The following is a 17,894-nucleotide window of genomic DNA, read 5'->3' on the forward strand; positions in this document are numbered from 1 at the left end:
GTGACACCAAATCCGATGGAGCAGCCCCCTGCAAGCGTGCTGGGTCTCAGCAAAAGGCGGGGATTCTGCGGTATTCCCACATAGCTAATGACAAAGCTCTTTCCATTGGCAAAGGGGAGTACAGAAACCTACGAGGCATGAACTCACGGGTTTTGGTTTCACAAACCCTCCTGTGTAAAAACCCCAAAGGAAGGAAACACAAAACTCAGGTGGATCAGCCACTTCCACCATTTCATGGTTTCCGACAAACTTTATTCAAGGCAAGGAGCAGAACGAAAGGCGAGCCGTTCGTCAGAGGTACATGCATAGCTGTGTGGAGAGGTTCACCCTAACTGCATATACTTTAAATATAATCAACAGGCTACAATAACCTTTATAATAGAGTCTGTCCTGTGTAGCTGGCCTTCGGCTGAGCTGGTTACTGGTGCTAGGACATGGTGCTTGAAAAACAGTATAAATAGTCTTTAAAAAATGAGCCTAACAGCAAGGCTGCAGCTCAGCAGCACATCGGCCACGGTGCAGGACCCAGCACCCACCGCACCCACCATGCCAGTACTGTGACAACGCAGCACCGATGGACATGGGGCCATCACACACAGCCATGCTGGACATGGGCACTCCATGTACATATTAAATCCATAGAGTCAGAAGTGCTTATTGGTTAAAAGTCCTTTGACTACAAAGGGCAGTTGCTGCTACTAGAAAAGGAGCCTGTTCCAGCCAGAACGCACCTTCAGTGCAGCCCTGGCAGTGCTCAAGGGCAGGTTGGACACAGGGCTTGGAGCAAGCTGCTCCAGTGGAAGGGGTCCCTGCCCGTGGCAGGGTTGGAGCTGGAGGAGCTTTGAGGTCCCTTCCACCAAATCCAGGCTGGGATGGCCCCAAGGCAACACACTGAGCACGCTGCCAAGGGCACACGTAGGCGCCTGCATGCACAGGGAAAGGCTTTCCGAGGAGCTAGAGAAGAAACAGGCGGGAGGGCTCGGGATGGGAGCGCTACCTCTCGGGGTTACTCTAGGTTAGGTTCTACCTACAGGGAGGGCTGGGGCAGCTGACGGACGCTCACTTGTCCCCCCCAGCTCCAAGGTCCCACCGCCCCTGCCCAGCGGGACACGGGGACACCCCGGCAGCGGCCGGCGCGGTGGCACGGGGGGGAGAGCGCGGCCCCAGCCCCCATCAGGACAGGGAGGTGATGTTGGAGCGTCCCCCCGGCGGGGCCATGATCTTCTGAGCCGTGCGGCGCGCGATGTGGTCGTCTGCCTGCGACCCTGCGGGACAGGAGAGCGTGGGCAGGAGGGGCACCGCTTGGAAGGCACAACCGTAACACGTTTCCCTGGGGGAAATACCCATCCCTCCACTGCACCTCCCTGTGGACACTGCATTACCATAGCACAGCGTGGAATGTCAGTATTTGCCTGAACATCTTTCACTGCTTCTCTCTGGAAAACATTGTAAATGCTTTCCTGTATAAACAGATTCTATATAACAAAATGGGGGACCTTGTACATTCATTAAACAGTACGTGATCCGTCTGATTTCAACCAGCTAAGAAAACATTAATAAAGTCATTTTGGGGCAAAGCACTGGTTGCCAAGGTCTCTAAGGGTGCCGGGCAGATTTCTGCAGGGTGCTGAGCTGAATGGAGCTCAATATTAGGCAGAAGCTCTTCCCTGTGAGGGTGCTGAGGCGCTGGCACAGGGTGCCCAGAGAAGCTGTGGCTGCCCCATCCCTGGCAGTGTTCAAGGCCAGGTTGGACACAGGGGCTTGGAGCAAGCTGCTCTAGTGGAAGGGGTCCCTGCCCGTGGCAGGGGTTGGAGCTGGAGGAGCTCTGAGGTCCCTTCCAGCCCAAACCATTCCATGGTTCCATGAATCGCTGCCTGCTTACGCAGAAAATCCAAAGGAATTAAATTCTGCTTTCTGTAAATGGAGTTTTTTGGCTACAACCCCAACCACTTCTAACCCCTGACTCACAGGGGATGCAGCCAGGGCTGAAGTCCTGATGCCTGCAATAGCCCCACAGCAGCATCTCCATTGAGCCAGGCAGGACACTGGTGAGACCCTCACCTTCACCTCATCTTCCTGCTCCCCACCACTGCAGCCTCCCCCCTCCATGGCCCCTGTACTCACAACCACCCCACAGCCCCTCACCAGGCTTCATGACAGACATTCATCAGTGCACTGCCCATGCACAACAAGGGTTCCTGTGCTGCATCTAGCCTCCGGGCTGCTGCAACAGCAAGAACTGCTTTGTACTGAGCAGAACTGCAGTTTCCGCTCCTCAGCCCTGCCCTGCTGCGCACACAAGCCCGGATGAGTGCCCCCACACAAACCAGCCCCGGCTCCGGGGGTGCCCGCCCTACCTGAGAGGCTGAACCCCGACTGGTGCAGGTTGCGCACGGCGGGGGCTGGGGCTTTGCCCGCACATGGTGTGATCCTGGCTGCGGACGGGGGGGCCACGGCTCTGGTGCTGGTGAGGACCTCATGGACCGGCCCATCATAGAGCCCGCGCGGGACGCCGTGGATCTCAGCCAGCTGCGAGAGGGGTAGCGGGGGGTAAGGCTGGTGCGGAACAAGAACCAGCCCTAACTCACGGACAACGGCCTCGTGTCCTTCCCTCTGTGCTTAACCCCTTACTGAGGGGCTTTGGGAAGCCCAGGCAGCGCTCCCACCATCAAAGCCAACAGGAGGATGCTGGCAGAGGTCCTGTCCCCCTGGGGAAAGGGTTTCCAAGAGGTCCCTGGGGGTTCCTGCCTTCCCACAGACACGTGCCCCAGCCAGGGCAATACTGGCAATACCAGCTATCACATTCACATCGGTGTCACTGATTAACGTGCCAAGCCGCACACCAAGGCGGTTACATGACACATCACAGACTTCCAAGGCCTAGAAAGAAACCCATTAATAACACTCTTGTTTCTGCTGCCTATTCCATCAGCAGACACAACATCGCCACAAGAGCGACTGCAATTCAGTAATGCAGAGAGACTGCAACAGAAGTACGGGATCATGGCAAGTAAAATCCTCCTTACCCTGTTCCTTGCCTTTATCCTTTTATACACAAAATCAGGGAAGGTCTTTCTGGGAATGAAGCGACCTGAGCCCTGGGTGACACACAGGTTTCCATCTTCAAGAACAACTCTGCCCTGACTTATGACCACGGTAGGAGCCCCATGGCACTCTGTGCCTTCAAATATGTTGTACTCCACGTTCTGGAAAAAAGCAAACCAAGATATTCCATGGCGTTAGGATTTAAGAAGAGAAGGTGTCAGTCTGACCAGTTATACCCCCAATTTTTGTACATTGCTCCTCATGCACAATCAGTTGCACTTAACTAACCCTTCGTACTTCAAATGATCACAGAACCCCAGCCTGGTTTGGGTTGGAAGGGACCTTAAAGCTCCTCCAGCTCCAACCCCTGCCACGGGCAGGGACCCCTTCCACGGGCAGGGACCCCTTCCACTAGAGCAGCTTGCTCCAAGCCCCTGTGTCCAACCTGGCCTTGAACACTGCCAGGGATGGGGCAGCCACAGCTTCTCTGGGCACCCTGTGCCAGCACCTCAGCACCCTCACAGGGAAGCAGTCAGGGACCATTCAGCAAGTGAGGAGCTGTTTAAGGCGTGAAGAGCCTTGCATTTACTTTTACAAATACAAGCAAATTGAAATACCCTTTGGGTACTGTACAGGGTAAACCCCTTATAGTTGGAACCTTCCAACCCAAACCGTTCCATGACTCTATGATCCCCGACCTGAAGCAATACACTGCTGTACTGCTCAATCCTGCCTCTGAAACCAGCTCAGGAAGTGGTGTTTAAAACGTGTCACCAGATTGTGGGTTTTTGCCGAGATGATCCTCGTGGCCTTGGGGTTCCACAGCACCAAGTCCGCGTCAGCGCCCAGGGCGATGCGCCCCTTCCTGGGGTAGCAGTTGAAGATCTTGGCAGCATTGGTACTGGTCACCGCTACAAAACCGTTCTCGTCCATCTTCCCCGAGACCTGGGAGGAGAAGGGAGGAACCATCACTGTGCCCGGACCTGCGCTCTCCCGCTATGAGGAATGAGGCTCCAGGAGATGGGATCGCAGGATCCAACTGCACGTCCATGAGGTGCGAGGATCCTCACTGCGACAGGGCTGCAATCACAAGGGAAAGGGCTGAGCCTTGTCCCTGGGGGCTAAATCATTGCATAGATGGGGTTTATTTTCCATGGACTCTGAAAAACAAGACCTTCCTGGTAGGCTCCAGCTCCCTGTACAGGGATCTCACATTCACTAGAGATGGTTAAGGATATGTCAGTGAAGAAAGACTGAAAGTGAACCTGAACAGTGCTATTTATCCTCTTTATTTATTATCCTAAGATAAATTCTGTTTGTCTTTGAGCAAAGCCTACCTAAGATGGAGGGTCTGGGGTGGACTGGTTCCAAAGCTCCTGGAATTCCTGCACGCATACAGCCAGAGCCTCCTGGTGACGCTTCTCGGGAGGGCAGGGGCACCAGTGCACAGGGACACAGGACCTGATCCCAGCAGCCAGACACTGAGGTACCACAGATCTGCTCCATTGCCCAGCAGACAGGGAGGTGCCACCAGAGCCTGTTCCCACCAGGGGGGCCATGGCCACCAAGGGAGAGACATCGCATCCCCATCCTCCTCCCCAGGCCTCCTGCAAGCACCGGGCAGAGGAACGTTGCATCCTGCCCCTAGGAGAATGTGCTGGAGAGACCTTCCCCTGTGACTGCGAGTGAGAGCGGGGGGGAGATCCCGCACCAAAGCCTTTGAAGACACCGTGAAGGCGTTCGAGTGTCACATCTTCTCTCATTAGCGAGCTGCTCTGCAGTGCCAGTCTAGACACTGTCACACCTCCTGGCTGCTTTGATTTAATGAGGACACAGCATCACCTGGCACAGCACGGCTCACGTGTGCCTCCATCCACAGCCTCCGGGAGCCAGCCTTGGGTCAGTACCTACCACGCACTTCTCCCAGATGATGGACATCCGCTCCTCGACGCCGTTGGTGCCCTCGGGGATGAGGGTGAAGTTGTCTTTCCCCACAGCCTTCTGTGCGGTGCTGAAGGTGCAGTGAGCGCTGCCGGCAACCTGCAGGTCCCCGCTAGGCAAAGCGCAGTGGAGGAGGTCAGAGGAGGTGCCCCAAACCACTAACCCCTGCCAGCATCCACTCCAGCCCCTGCCAGGCAGGGACACCTCCCACTAGGGCAGCTTGCTCCAAGCCCCGTCCAGCCCAGCCTTGAACCCTGCACACATCCTCAGGCATCCTCACCGACAGGGAACTCACCAGGACAGGAGTGAGGAGAGATGCTCCGGTGTGGTGGGGTCAGGGCTGATGGGGGGAGACGTGACAAAGGCTGCAGCTTTGGCCCAGTTTTTACTCCAGTAGTGTGAGCCGTCGGTGCCCAGGCTGGCGGTGATGGGCTCTCCATAGACAACCGTGCCTGTGGAGCAGCAGTTTATGATGCACACACGCTGTGTGCCATAGAATCCCAGACTTGTGTTGAAGGGACCTTAAAGCTCATCCAGTTCTGACTCCCTGCCATGGGCAGGGACACTTCCCACTAGAGCAGACTGCCCAGAGCCCCATCCAGTCTGACCTTGAATGTCCCCAGGGAAGGCACATCGTGCCCTGCAGCCTCTCTGCACACAGCACAGACAAATACTGGGTTAACAACACAAGACATTTCACTGATCGTCAGTGTTCCCAGCGCTGCAGCTTTTTAAATTCACCTTAATCCTCTAGATTATCTCAGCTAACTGGGACACGCTGTCAAAACATGTTTTGAATCCGAATGTTTGCTCCTTAGACCAAGCATACATCGAAGCCTACAAAGCATTGAGCCTCCTTTAAATCAAAGCAGCATCCCTGTGGGTAGGGATGGCTGTGCTCCCCCTCCTGTCCCTGGGCACTGCCTTCCTCCTTGCTCCCTGCAGGATTGCTTCCCGCTCTTCCCACTCCACCCCCAGCTTGAATTTGGAGCTTGCTCCAGATGCATTTTTCATTCAATTCATGACAAATGAATGTAAGGGAATTATTTCCCTTTTTCAGCTGCGCCTGTTGAGATCCTGGTGTCAAAGCTTCCAGCACCTCTCCTCACATCTTTGCAGCCCAGAGCAATTAGCTCTGGCACGCTCTAAGGGAAAACCAACACCAACTTCTAGCGCCCTTAAAACATGAGCGAGCTTGGGTGATAACGACCTCTCAAACCTTGCAGCCAGAAGGATATTCCTGGACATATTTAAAGAGGCCCAATTAGTGTGCAGACACACTCACAGAGTGCTTGGGTTGGAAGGGAGCTCAAAGATCATCCAGTTCCAGCCCCCTGCTATGAAACAGCGCTTTACCTTTCCTCTTTGCTTGAGCCAAGACGTCCGCTGCCCCTTTGCTCATGACTTTGGTGACGTACAAGGGGCAGTTGGCCTGTTTCGCGATGGTAATGGCCCGGTACACTGCCTCCGCTTCCACCTGCAGACACAGAGCCCAGGGACGGTTTTGGGGCAGCTCTGGTACAGCCAAACCCTGGGGCAGGGCTGGGACGTTACCTCCTCGGGGCGGCTGAGGACGTGCCCTTCCGGCCCGGTGATCCCGAGTTCCAGCAGCCTCTTCTGCTCCTGGTGGAGGAAGGTGAACGGGAGAGCAGTCAGGGACAGGAACAGCCCGGCCGAAGCAGTGCGGGGCAGAGAGCACCTGAAGGGTGACGGGAATCATGACTAGAGGGGCTGGTACCATTTGTACCTGTGGCACTGCACAAACCGCTGCAGCTGCTTGCTATGGGACCACCTTGTGCTGCGGGAGCGTTTCTGTGCTGGGAACCGCTGTGCTCCAACAGCGCCTTCGGACCTTCCCCGCTGCACAAACCCAGCTACAGCTCTGGAGGAAGAGGACTGTAAACCCCGTGCTGCTTCCTCTGAGGCTGTACCAGGCGGGATGCATGGCTACAGGGAAGGAACGGGTGTTTCCCTGGACCTGAGGCTGGTTGGAGGAGCCCAGGGAGGAAGCAGGGATGGGTGCCAGGTACGTGAGACCATCAGCGAGGCACAGCGAGTGCCACCCATCCAGAGCCTCGCCGGTTCCTCAGGCAGCCATGGCCACACACGCTCCCATCCTGGTGACAGACCCTGCAAGGAACTCCAGGCTGCACCCACGTCATCCACGTGGTGTTTGAAAGCAGATGTCCATCACACTCCTCTTCCCTATTCCTTTCCGTCATGTCCTGTGTCATGCAGTGCTCCCACTCAGCCAGCATTAGATGCACGGATGTTACTCAACACTATGGACCAGATCTTGAAGGCTTTCAAGGACCCTGCCCTCAGAGGATGTTTAGTTCTCTGTATTCCTGTTGCAGATATCATACCACAGAACCATGGAATATCCTCCGAGCTTGTCCCCAGGGCTCAAGCATTATCACACTGACAATTGAACTGCCTGGGATCACATTATGCTTCATAGCCAGCTGAAAAGGTTTCTCAGATAAAATCCCAGGGAGGTGGGAATTAGCCTCTATCCTGTTAGTTCCAATAAGCCCATTTGAAGGATTGGGATTCTGCTTCCATTTTAAACTCTCCTCCCACACCAGAGTGAATGTTTGCATGACCAAAAGCAAAAAGCTCTGATTCTTCCTTGTGTCATTCAATTTTCTTTTCTAAAGGTGAAAAGGAAGAAGAATGAATATGGACAAAGCCCCAACACCAAGGAAGTTCCTGAGTGCCATTTGTGGAGATAAGTATTGCCACATGCAATGCACATTACTGCAAAAGGTCCAAACCTCCTCATTCTCTCAAGTACTCAGCTCTTCTAACCAAGACAGACGTTGTGCTAAGTATCACTCACGCAGTCAGTCATCCTTTAAGAAGCCCCCAAACACACTTCTTGGAACCACTGAACAGCCCTTGTAAGGATTTCTGTGATTAAACCCAAGCGGGTGTGAGGAACAGGGAAGATGCTGCTGGTTTTAGCAGGAGCCCTGATCCTGCCACCACGGGTGACATCCCGGGGTCACAGCAGGCTGCTGCTCCCCTCACCTGGAGTGATCCCTATGGAATTAACTGCACCAACTGAAGGCTAAAAGCAAGGCAGCGCTGCTCCACTTCCCCCAGGCACCACAGCCCATCTGCTCACATCAGCACGCTGCCTTAGATCAAATACTCCTTTCACGTAAAGCAGTCGGAAGCCTGTACCTCATCGATGATGTCTCCGTTTTCAGCGTGCACTTGGGCAATGGCCCCCAGGTCCCGGATAATGCAGAATATTTCATACATCTGCCAAGAGACAGAGGTTACCCGACGGCAGCCCAATCACTGCTTATGCTCTGGGGTGAGGGGGGACGGCCACCAGGTGCTGGCTGCGTTACCTGGGCATCGGTGCACTGAAGTTTGTCTTTGTAGGCCATAAACACCAGGAAGGAGTTCACACCTGCAGAGAGGAAAAGGACATTTCTTGTGTTATTATTGTATTTATCGTCCCAGCTGAGAACCCAGCAACCCGATAGTGGCCAAGTTCAAACCGGGGGCTCGTGCTGGCTCGGGTTAGACCCAAAGCAAAGCACAGATAAGGGCTGGAATGGGAAATGTCCCCCCAAGAACTGAGCCCCAGAGCCTGGAGACCACAACAGACAACACACCCCAACCTCTGGATGCACCTGAACCAACAACCAGAAGCCCCCAGCCCATTTCTGGTTCTAGGTGCCTTCCTTGAGCCGCTCTGAATGCACAGAACCAAATGCACTGCTCCCAGTCACAACGTGGTGGCTTCAGTTTGTGGTTTACCCTCAGCCTCTTTCCAGTAACTGCCTTTGAATCAGTGCATTAGTGCTAAAGCTAAATTGCAGCATGAGACTCTAACATCAGAGCACTGACATTTAGCGCCCTTCTATTTAGCTACAGAAACAGCTGGGCAGCACTTTGCATACGGCCTGGCAATCCTGATTCTGTCATTCCAAACATAAAGGATGATCCAGGAAGCACTGAGACAAAGCTACAGAGCTGCTACTGTACTTTATATGGAGAGAGGCAACAACTAATCCCAAATGACAGTCAGATTACAAATAAGCTGTATTTCATGTGAATGTACACATGAAAAATACCTGGCATATACCTGGAATAGCTCCGTGACTCCAGCCACTCCTTTTAATGGGAAATTCACTGTGGATCTCTATGATGTTAACTGACCGATGAAGCCCTTGCTTGCATGACTGCAAATGGTACTGAAGTCATTTAGCTCTGCACTGGCATAGCTGAGAGCAAATGTAGGTCTAAGCAAGGAAGTATTAACCAAATGCAGGACTTCCTGCCCCACGGCCTGCCTTCCAGTAAGGCATGTCCAGCAGAGACACTGGGGCGTGCAGGAATTACAGAGGAAATCTCTGTGGAAAGCCTACAGCTTACGTTTGCTCTACAAGCCCTGCCTTGGACATTTCTGTTTAAACACATGGGGCTCGGAGCAAGCTGCTCTAGTGGAAGGTGTCCCTGGGCTTGGAGCTGGGTGAGCTTTAGGGTCCCTTCCCACCCAACCCAGCGTGGGGCTCCGTGATCCTCACTCACCCTTGTCCTTCACGAGCGCCTCCAGCTCCTCGCGCAGGCTCTCGTGCCAGCGCGGGATGTCCATGTGCAGGGAGTAGTCGCAGCAGGCCTGGCTCCCCGCGCTTCCGCGCCACCGCTCATAGGCAGCCACGAGGCTGGTCCCGGCGTCCGGGCAGACGTGGTCAACTGGGGAGACAGTGCACAGCGTTAGCGGGGCCGGGGGCACCGGCAGCACCGGCGTCCTCGTGCAGGGTGCGTGGAAAGGAGGCGCTGTGCACTGATGCACTGGCTGAAGATGAAGGACAATCCATTTCCCAGGTAAGTGAAACAAGCGGAACGAACCACCACCGAGTTACGGGCATTACTGTGCCTGTTGCTCGCAGCGCCCACCCAGCACAGCGTCTGAGAGCAGCCAGTGACCACAGCACGGCCTTGCACACCAATGCACATCGGCAGTCACCCACAGCCCATCAGTTACTGCCTTTCTCTTGTCTTTGCTCCTACTCCCTGCAGTACTGGCCATGAGATGGGCATGGAGCTATATCAGGATTTGCTGAGACAGTTACATACTAGAGTGGGCCTTGGGACCAGAACAATAGCAAAACAGAAATCAGAAGTATTTTACATTAACGTAAACATGGAACCCACGCTCACAGAGATTAAAAACTTACAAAAACACAGTTCTAAAGCTATTAAAAATGTATTAAAGGGCCTTTAAGGTTTTCTTCCATCTTATTCTCTTATGAGCTGAAACAGGAGCAGCTGTATGTGGCAGGGAGTTGGACTTGGATGCTTTTTAATATCCCTTCCAACCCAATCTAGCCTGTGAGTCTGTGATTAACGTATCCATGTAGCAATGGAAGGAGGTGCTGAAAGACACTCAAGGCATTTTAACTGGCTCTGCAGCACTTTGATTTCTACACCAAAAATGAACATTTCTATAAGGGTAAATACTCTCCACAGGGACAAAGGCCCAATGTATTTCACCAAACCACATTCTACTTGGCTCGGATGCTGCTGCATCTTACTGATCATCGTGGTGCCTCCTGCCAGGGCCGCTCGTGTCCCTTGGTAGAAGTCATCGGCAGGGGTGAGCCCCATGACGGGTGTCTGCAGCCGGGTGTGCACGTCTATCCCCCCCGGCAGCACCAGCTGGCCATAGGCATCGATGGTCTTCACATCACCAGGAACCATCAGGTTTTCCCCAATCTGTCTGAAAATGGCATTAAAATCTCCTGTTAACTCGCAACAACTTTTAAATGAAGGTTCAAAACCAACTTCCACGCACTGCTGGTGAGCACATACCATTGATTCATTGAATCACGAATGGTTTGTGTTGGAAGGGACCTTAAAGCTCCGCCAGCTCCAACCCCTGCCACGGGCAGGGACCCCTTCCACTAGAGCAGCTTGCTCCAAGCCCCATGTATTGGAAGCTGTCCTTGTGTTTCAAAAAGGGAACATATTTCCAAGAGGCAAAGGACAGAAAGGAAACTCGCCCAGATAGCCTGGCACTGCACTATACTTAGAAATTACATTACCCAATATGAATTTTTAACTTACTTTATTAAGCCATCTTCCACATAGATGTCGGCATAAAATGACTGATCATCGTTGACAATTTTTCCTCCTTTGATCAGAAGTTGGTCACTCTAAAGGGAAGAAACCCACAGTTTTTAGAGGTCACTTTATTTAGATGCCACTTTACTCATTCTGAGCTTTCATTAACCCTCAGACTTAGTATTTAGCCCTTCAGTCACACAAGCTGGAGGTTCAGCTCAATCAGGCACGCACCTCCTCAACCTGTCCAGTTACAGACTTTCAAGTGCATCTTATTAACCTGGTAGTTTATTTGCACCCATCAATTTTCACAGTCTCCTCAGAGGCAGAAAATGCCTCCAGGGCTTCCCTACTTCAAAGAAAGCCTCTGGTACAGTTGTCAGATCTGCAGAATCCTTAACCAGAGTGCACAGGCAGTGATGTAGATGTGGAACTGCAGCCTGACGGATGAGGATTCATCTCCTGCTCACTGGTGCTGCTGAAAAACTATGCCCAGGCTACAACAAGCGACACAAAGAGCAGGGCCCCAGCACAGAGACAGGAGGGATGCAGGAGCACGTGGCATCTTTACTGCACCTTTATTGTTTCCCCTTGTCCTGTAAAATCAATCACAGAAGCCTCAGTGCCGGCTGCCCCGTGGGAGAGCCCCATGGCCCCTCCCCTTGAGGGGCCCATCCCCCTCCCCTCATCTTCACACTCTTCTCATCCCCATCCTTATCCTCACCCCTTCACCATCCTCATCCTCACCCTCATTCTCTTCTCCATCCTCCCCCCTCACTGTCTAGCGCAGTCACACATTAACGCGCTCGTGGCTTCCGCGGGATGTTTCCAGGGAACTCAGCCCCGAGCCAGCACAACGGGAGGATGAAATAATGAATAAACACGAGCGGGGCTGGCCAGAGATTCTCCCCTGCTCCTGCTGAGCGGAACCGGCGGCAGGGCGGGCGCGGTGTCCGTACGGACCGGGCTCGGAGCCGACCGGCGGCCGGGCAGGGAGCAAGGCAAGGGACAAGGCAGGGAGATGTCGTGTGTGATCCCCCCGGCCCGCTCCGCAGAACAGCCTCTCCGAAACACGTTTCCCACCCCAGCTCCCGAACGGGACGCAGGGAAGCGGCGGGGCAGCCCCGCAGCCACGGTGAGGGTCGCGCGTGCCTTTGTCCCTGCGGGGCGGCCCCGCCAGCGGCGGACAAAGCGCCGGAGCCGCCGAGCTCCGACCGGGCCGCGGCCGGTGAAGGGAGCGGAGCCCGCGGGGCTGCCCCGGCTGCGGACGAGCCCGAGGGACTCCCGACCCCCGCAGAGCTCCCCGCGTGCCCGGACTCACGGGCGGGGGCGACCGCTCCGCTCCATAACCTCCGGCCGGGAGCGACTCGGGCCCCAGGACCCACCGGAGCGGCACCGGGACCCGCAGCCCCCGGGATCCCGCCCCCTCTCAGCCCGCACCCCGCGCCAGGGAGCCCCTCACCGTGCCGCGGGGAACGCTCTTCTTGCCCTGGTGCGACATCCTCCCGGTGCGTGCGGGGCGAGCGGGTGTTTGTGTACGCGTGTGTGCACGGCCCCGCGTGCGTGCGCGCCCCCCGCCGCCGTCCCGGGGCCGCGCTCCCGGCGCACAGACAAAGCCGCCGTCGGGGAAGGGCGCGGGGCGGAGCGGAGCCGGTCCCGTGGGGCCGGTGGACGTTGTGCTCCCCGACGGCGAAGTGGGGGCCCCCGGACCCTGCCCTGCAGGGAACCGCTCCCCGGCACCGTCCGTTCACCGGGCGCGGGGCTCCCGCGGGCTGAGGTTGGACGGGACGCGGCCGCCGCGCACCCTCCGGCGGGGTCTCGGACAGGGCGGCCCCGGCGAGCGGAGAAGGGGCGAAGGCGGCTGCTCCCCGCGGGGCTCCGGGACCGGCGCGTCCTTCCCTTACCTGCGGGCAGCGGGCGGGCAGCTCCGCCGGGGCCGGCGCGGCGGGACCGGGGTGGGGGTCGGGGTCGCGGCGGGTCCTGGCCGTGTGTGTCCCGGGTGTGGAGGCACCGAGCGAGGCGAAGTCCAGGGTCTTGTTGTCGAAGGCGTCCTCCACGCTGCAGAACATCCCCCCGCGCTTCTGCCGCGGCCGCGGGCTGCCCGTGCCCAGCCCCGCGAAGCAGGCGGGGAGCGCTGCCTCCCGCCCCGGCATGGCTGCGGCGGCCCCGGGAGCGGTAACGGGAATGGAGCCGGTGCCGCTGCTGCAGCCTGCGGAGGGAGCAAAGAGCGTTTAAAGCAGCCCGGGACCGAGCGCCGGCCCCCGCCCCGCCCGGCCGTGACCATCCACGCGTGGTGGCAGAGACAGCGCCAACGGGGGGGGGTCCTCGTGTAGGGGGGAAATCCCGAGGGGGGATTCCCGGAGAGCCGGGGGGGGGGGTCCCCAGGGACAAGGAGGGATCCCGGGGAAAGAAGGGAGGTCCCTGGGAAGGGGTCTTCGAGGGTGGTGCCCCGGGGGCGGGGGGGGGGGGGGGAAGCCTCTGGGGGCTCCCCGGGAGAGGTCCCCGCAGTCAGGGGGGGTCCGCGGGAGTCACCGCCGCAGCCCGCCCGGCCCCTCCGTCCCCTGGGTCAGCTCCAGACGGGCTCAACCCACCCGCGGTCCAGCGCTGAGGAATTGGGATGAGGGAACACCGGGCTTGGCGGGAGGCGGGTCCCATCGGTCCGCAAGGACGCGTTTATTCCTGTCTCAATCAGTCTTTAAGGTAAAACCTAAGAAATGGTTAAAAACTGGCAGTGTTATAAAAACCCATCAGCAAAGTGACTGTAACCAACCAAAGGGCTCCTTCTGGCAACCGAAGAAACAAACAATTCATCCAACCTGAAGGTTTAAAACAGCTCTTTTTATTAAAAGTTTACAATAATTTATGTATTTTACAAATGAATAGAAAGTCTCTCGATATATATCATATGAATCACGATACAAAAATATGTGTAAAATTCTGTAATCGATCACTCCAGCCCCGTCAGCTGCCTCAGCACTGAGCAGACACCACATACTTGGGATACAGAATCAGCCAGGTTGGAAAAGACCTTTAAGATCATCGGGTCCAACCGTCAGTGGATGTTAACATGGTTGTTGGGTCTTGTTGGGGAGCAGGAGCCTGGCAGCCGGCCTGGCCGGGGGGGGGGGGGATGTTTTCTCTGGTTTACAATTTGCATAAGTTTAGGACAGTTCCTGTCTCTAAAGAACGATCAGAGGTGCAGGGTTCAACACTTACTCACAACGCGGTTTCCTGAGGCTAAATTGAACCGGTCCCCACAGCAGCAGCACTGGGGATGTGGTGGGAGCCGGCACCGCCCCCCGCTGCATTTCCCCTTCAGGTCAGGAGTTGTGTTCACAAGCTGTGTAAGGCACTCGGGGATACACTGAAGGCTACAGATAGCACTGGAGCAGGGGACTTGAAATGATGCCACGGTCCTCCGACAGCTTGAATAGGAACAGGCCTGAACCACGTGCTGTGGTCCCAGGGGATGTCGGTCCATAGCTTGCCTGCGGGACCGGGCAGCCCATGTCCTCCCGCTTCCCTGCTCCTCCAGGAGCTCTGTGGGCCTGGGCTGGTCACGGACACATTCCTTCCTCACAGTCCTGAGGGGAGGTGGAGCGGTGGTGCTGTGCCGGTGACGCCCCGGGATGCGCTCGGTTTACTTGGCCTCCGTCTTGTTGCTCTGAAGGGCACTGGAGAGCTTGCAAAGATGTTTATGGGGAGAACTGGAGCAGTTGGTAGCTCTGGACTTGCTGCTGCCTCCTCGCTGGCCTGAGGGTGGCTGCACACCCCTCCTCTCCCCGCTGTTTACCTGCACCGAGGGATGGGGGGCTGCAGGAAAGAGCCCCACATCAGGTAAACACCAACCTCTGGTGCTGTGGCTCTGGGACCTTGGTTTGGGAAAGACGCACAAGACCCAGTGCAAGAAAACACAAATGAGATGTGACACAGCCACAGCCACAGCTCATCCCAGGGGCCAAGGGTGGCCCCGTCTGCCGAGCAGCTCCAGCCGCGGTCACAGTCTCATTGTACAAACTCATCCTACAGAAGCCCAGCGGGAGCAAACGCAAAGTGACTGAAAACGGAGCAAAACCCCTATGCTGAAATTAAGGAGCATGTTTATGCACATTTCCTGTCTCTGCCTTTGTAAGGAACAGTTTTGGAAACATTCTTTGAGCCTCTTTTTTTCTTTCCTATGTACACATTTTTTTACATATAAATATGAACATATACACAAGCACAACCCCTTATTTACACATGTCCTGTCCTGTGCAGGTAGCTTTTTAATCCAAAAAGGCATGGTTAAGAAAGTAACTATGGGAGAATGGAAGGGAACTCCTAGATGCCCATACACAACGTGTGACAGCATGGTCTGGGTGAAGGGGAATGAAATGGCCCCAAGCCACTTCCAAGCCCACTCGCTCCCCCGTTCCCCATCCCCATCCCTCCATCTGCCTGCAGCAGCTCCCATCCTGAGCTCTCTGGGGCTGACAGATGCCAGCCCAGAGCCTTCCTCTGGATTCCCAGTGAGAGGACAGTGATGCCTGAGGCTGCAGGGGTTCCCTCAGCTGCTGTCTGCAGGTCTTCCAATGAAGTATTTTAAGACATTAAATACTTAAGTAGACCCCAAAATGCACACGTTTTAAGCATGAGATGCAGAAGTAAACTGCAGCTCATCACATAATCCCGATACTGGTATTTATATCTGACAGAATCAGAACCTGTTAAATCACTTTTATAAAACAGCCATGTGCCAATATCAAAATCCATCACCTTTGGCTTAAAATGCTGTAATGCTTCAGTACAAACAGGTCGCTCCTCTGAGCACCTCATTTTCTTACGTGTTTGTAGTTCAGCTCCCTCAGCTCTTCACCCTGTCTGCTTTGAAACAATGATGGATGTACAAGACCTGGAGAGTTTGTGGAATTTCAGTATCGAGGGACTTTCTTCATAGCTTTGTAAACTCAACACAAGGTTTGGGAGGGGTGCAGGCACCTACAGGAGAAAGAAATACAAGGATCAACTACAGCTCTGTAACATGCAGGTTTTAGTCCCAGTGCTGAGAGTATCCATTCCATGGGGGTTGCTGTGTATGAGGCAGCTCAGCTAAGTCTACAGCTGCAGTAGACTTACCAGCTGCTGGGGTTTCTCTGAAAAGAAATAGATCAGTTATTGAATGTTAAATGCATATTTACTATAGGCTGCCCCATACATTACAGCATTATTCCTTCCACAGCAGTACTCCCCTAACAGTATTCACCTAACACTCAGGACATCGTGATGATAATGGACATCAGGGAGTTCAACCAGGCCAAGTGCAAGGTCCTGCCCCTGGGTTGGGGCAATCCCAGCACGAACACAGGCTGGGGGAGACTGGATGGAGCAGCCTGAGGAGAAGGACTGGGGGTGTTGGGTGAGGAGAAACTCCCCATGACCCAGCTTCAGTGAGCGCTTGAGCCCAGAACCCCCCAGATGTCCCTATTGGAAGGTGTCCCTGCCCGTGGCAGGGGTTGGAACTGGAGTAGCTTTAAGGTCCCTTCCAACCCAAACCCGTGTGGGATTCCATGGTTCTATGGAATTTAAAACGTGCCCCATCCATCTTCATGCAGATTCTGAGGTGTCTTTCCTGAGCATCACTTGCAGGTTCCCCTTCAGAGCATCCACAGGTGCAGGAGGATTCCCAGGATATGGGAATTACCGACTGAAGTGGATGACCCCGAAAGAGAGTGAGGGGACGAGGAGTGACTTGCAACGTGCTGAGACGCGGCCACCTCTGCGCTGTGGCCAGCAACCGGCAATCAGACGATGTGTTTGCTGATCATCATTTACCAGGAGGTGCAGGCTCATTCTGTCATCGCAATGAAAGCCGAGCCAAGACCGGCTGCATTTCCAAGCTGGCAAAGGCTGCCTCATGAACCATGCCCTCTGAGCAGCAGTGAACCTCCCGCATTCCAAACCCAGGATTCCGTGGCCACCCCGCATGGGCACACATCTCTGTGTGTCACCAGGAGAGCGAGAGAGGCTGCATTCGGCTGCCAGGCACAGGGGAGGGCAAGGAGCCAGCGCAGCAGTGTGAGCTCCTTCGGGGATAGCTGGTCCTGCTGATCAGCCTCGGTATAACAGACAGAGGAAGGAGCTGTGCTGTGGAGAGGACAAGTTTATAACCCATGGAGCCAAATCCCACCTCCTCACTGAGGAGAGGCAGCAGGGAAGGATGTCCTGGGCTTGGGTGCAAATGGTGAAAAGGATGGACAGGGTGGAAAGGGTGAAAAGGATGGACAGGGTGGAAAGGGTGAAAAGAATGGACAGGGTGGAAAGGGTGGAAAGGGTGGAAGGGTATCTTCCTTTGGTCTGCTCTGTCCGCTCCTGTGCTCTGTGTGCTCTGTACTTGGGCCATTCTCCATCGTTTTCTGTTTCCCACTTTGCTACAAGACCAGCACTGGAGGGAAGGGGAATTTTTAGGGCAAATACAGGGCAAGCAGAACAGTTCAGCCAATGACTAGGAAGGGAGAGACCCCCATTCCCTATCCCTTCTCCTCAAACCTCACCCACAGGTCATGGACCCCCATCCCCTGCTCAGCCCCCTGCACTGTGCAGGGATGAATTAACCCCCTCCAGCCCTTCCACTGCTCAGCCTGTGGCTCCTGCAGCTCTCCTTTCCCTTCCCCAGCATCCTCAAGACAGAGATCATGCTGCTCACATGGGGAAAACAAACCCTCCAGAGTATTAATAGGCAATTCCTAAAAAGACACCGAACTTGGAGGAACCGAGAGTGAATCACAGTGGATGTTAAAGGTGCCACTTCACCAAGAAGGCAGCACCGGGCAGGGTGAGGAGTC

At 55.3% G+C, this 17,894-nt stretch overlaps 3 protein-coding genes across 9 annotated transcripts in view; 1 reads left to right on the forward strand and 2 right to left on the reverse strand.

Annotated features, from left to right (window-relative positions):
• The window catches only part of BNIP3 (BCL2 interacting protein 3), a 235,040-nt gene that overhangs the window by 126,870 nt on the left and 90,276 nt on the right, over positions 1 to 17,894 (forward strand). The window lies entirely within an intron of this gene.
• On the reverse strand, positions 884 to 13,282 carry DPYSL4 (dihydropyrimidinase like 4). Of its 2 annotated transcripts, none has more exons than XM_061478682.1 (14): positions 12,978 to 13,282; positions 11,077 to 11,165; positions 10,545 to 10,729; positions 9,538 to 9,702; positions 8,349 to 8,410; positions 8,176 to 8,256; positions 6,541 to 6,609; positions 6,343 to 6,463; positions 5,282 to 5,438; positions 4,957 to 5,098; positions 3,820 to 3,990; positions 3,027 to 3,206; positions 2,358 to 2,529; positions 884 to 1,265 (listed from the first exon to the last, which is right to left on the reverse strand). In XM_061478682.1, the coding sequence occupies exons 1-14, from the start codon at positions 13,224 to 13,226 to the stop codon at positions 1,174 to 1,176; spliced, it is 1,935 nt and encodes a 644-aa protein (XP_061334666.1). In that variant the 5' UTR covers positions 13,227 to 13,282; the 3' UTR covers positions 884 to 1,173. The 2 variants fall into 2 exon arrangements, with proteins under 2 accessions (XP_061334666.1, XP_061334667.1); XM_061478683.1 differs by lacking the exon at positions 12,978 to 13,282 and adding an exon at positions 12,536 to 12,628.
• JAKMIP3 (Janus kinase and microtubule interacting protein 3) overlaps positions 13,891 to 17,894 on the reverse strand; it is a 77,192-nt gene continuing 73,188 nt past the window's right edge. For all 5 annotated transcript variants that reach the window (XM_061478667.1, XM_061478649.1, XM_061478652.1 and 2 more), the window contains one exon: positions 13,891 to 16,050. The gene's annotated coding sequence lies outside the window, so the exon portion shown is untranslated. The remainder of the gene's footprint in view (positions 16,051 to 17,894) is intronic.

The sequence above is a fragment of the Pezoporus flaviventris genome, unplaced genomic scaffold, assembly GCF_033815535.1.
Source record: "Pezoporus flaviventris isolate CSIRO_AGI_PZ_B2104156 unplaced genomic scaffold, CSIRO_AGI_Pfla_v1 ptg000129l, whole genome shotgun sequence".
Lineage (NCBI taxonomy): Eukaryota > Metazoa > Chordata > Aves > Psittaciformes > Psittacidae > Pezoporus > Pezoporus flaviventris.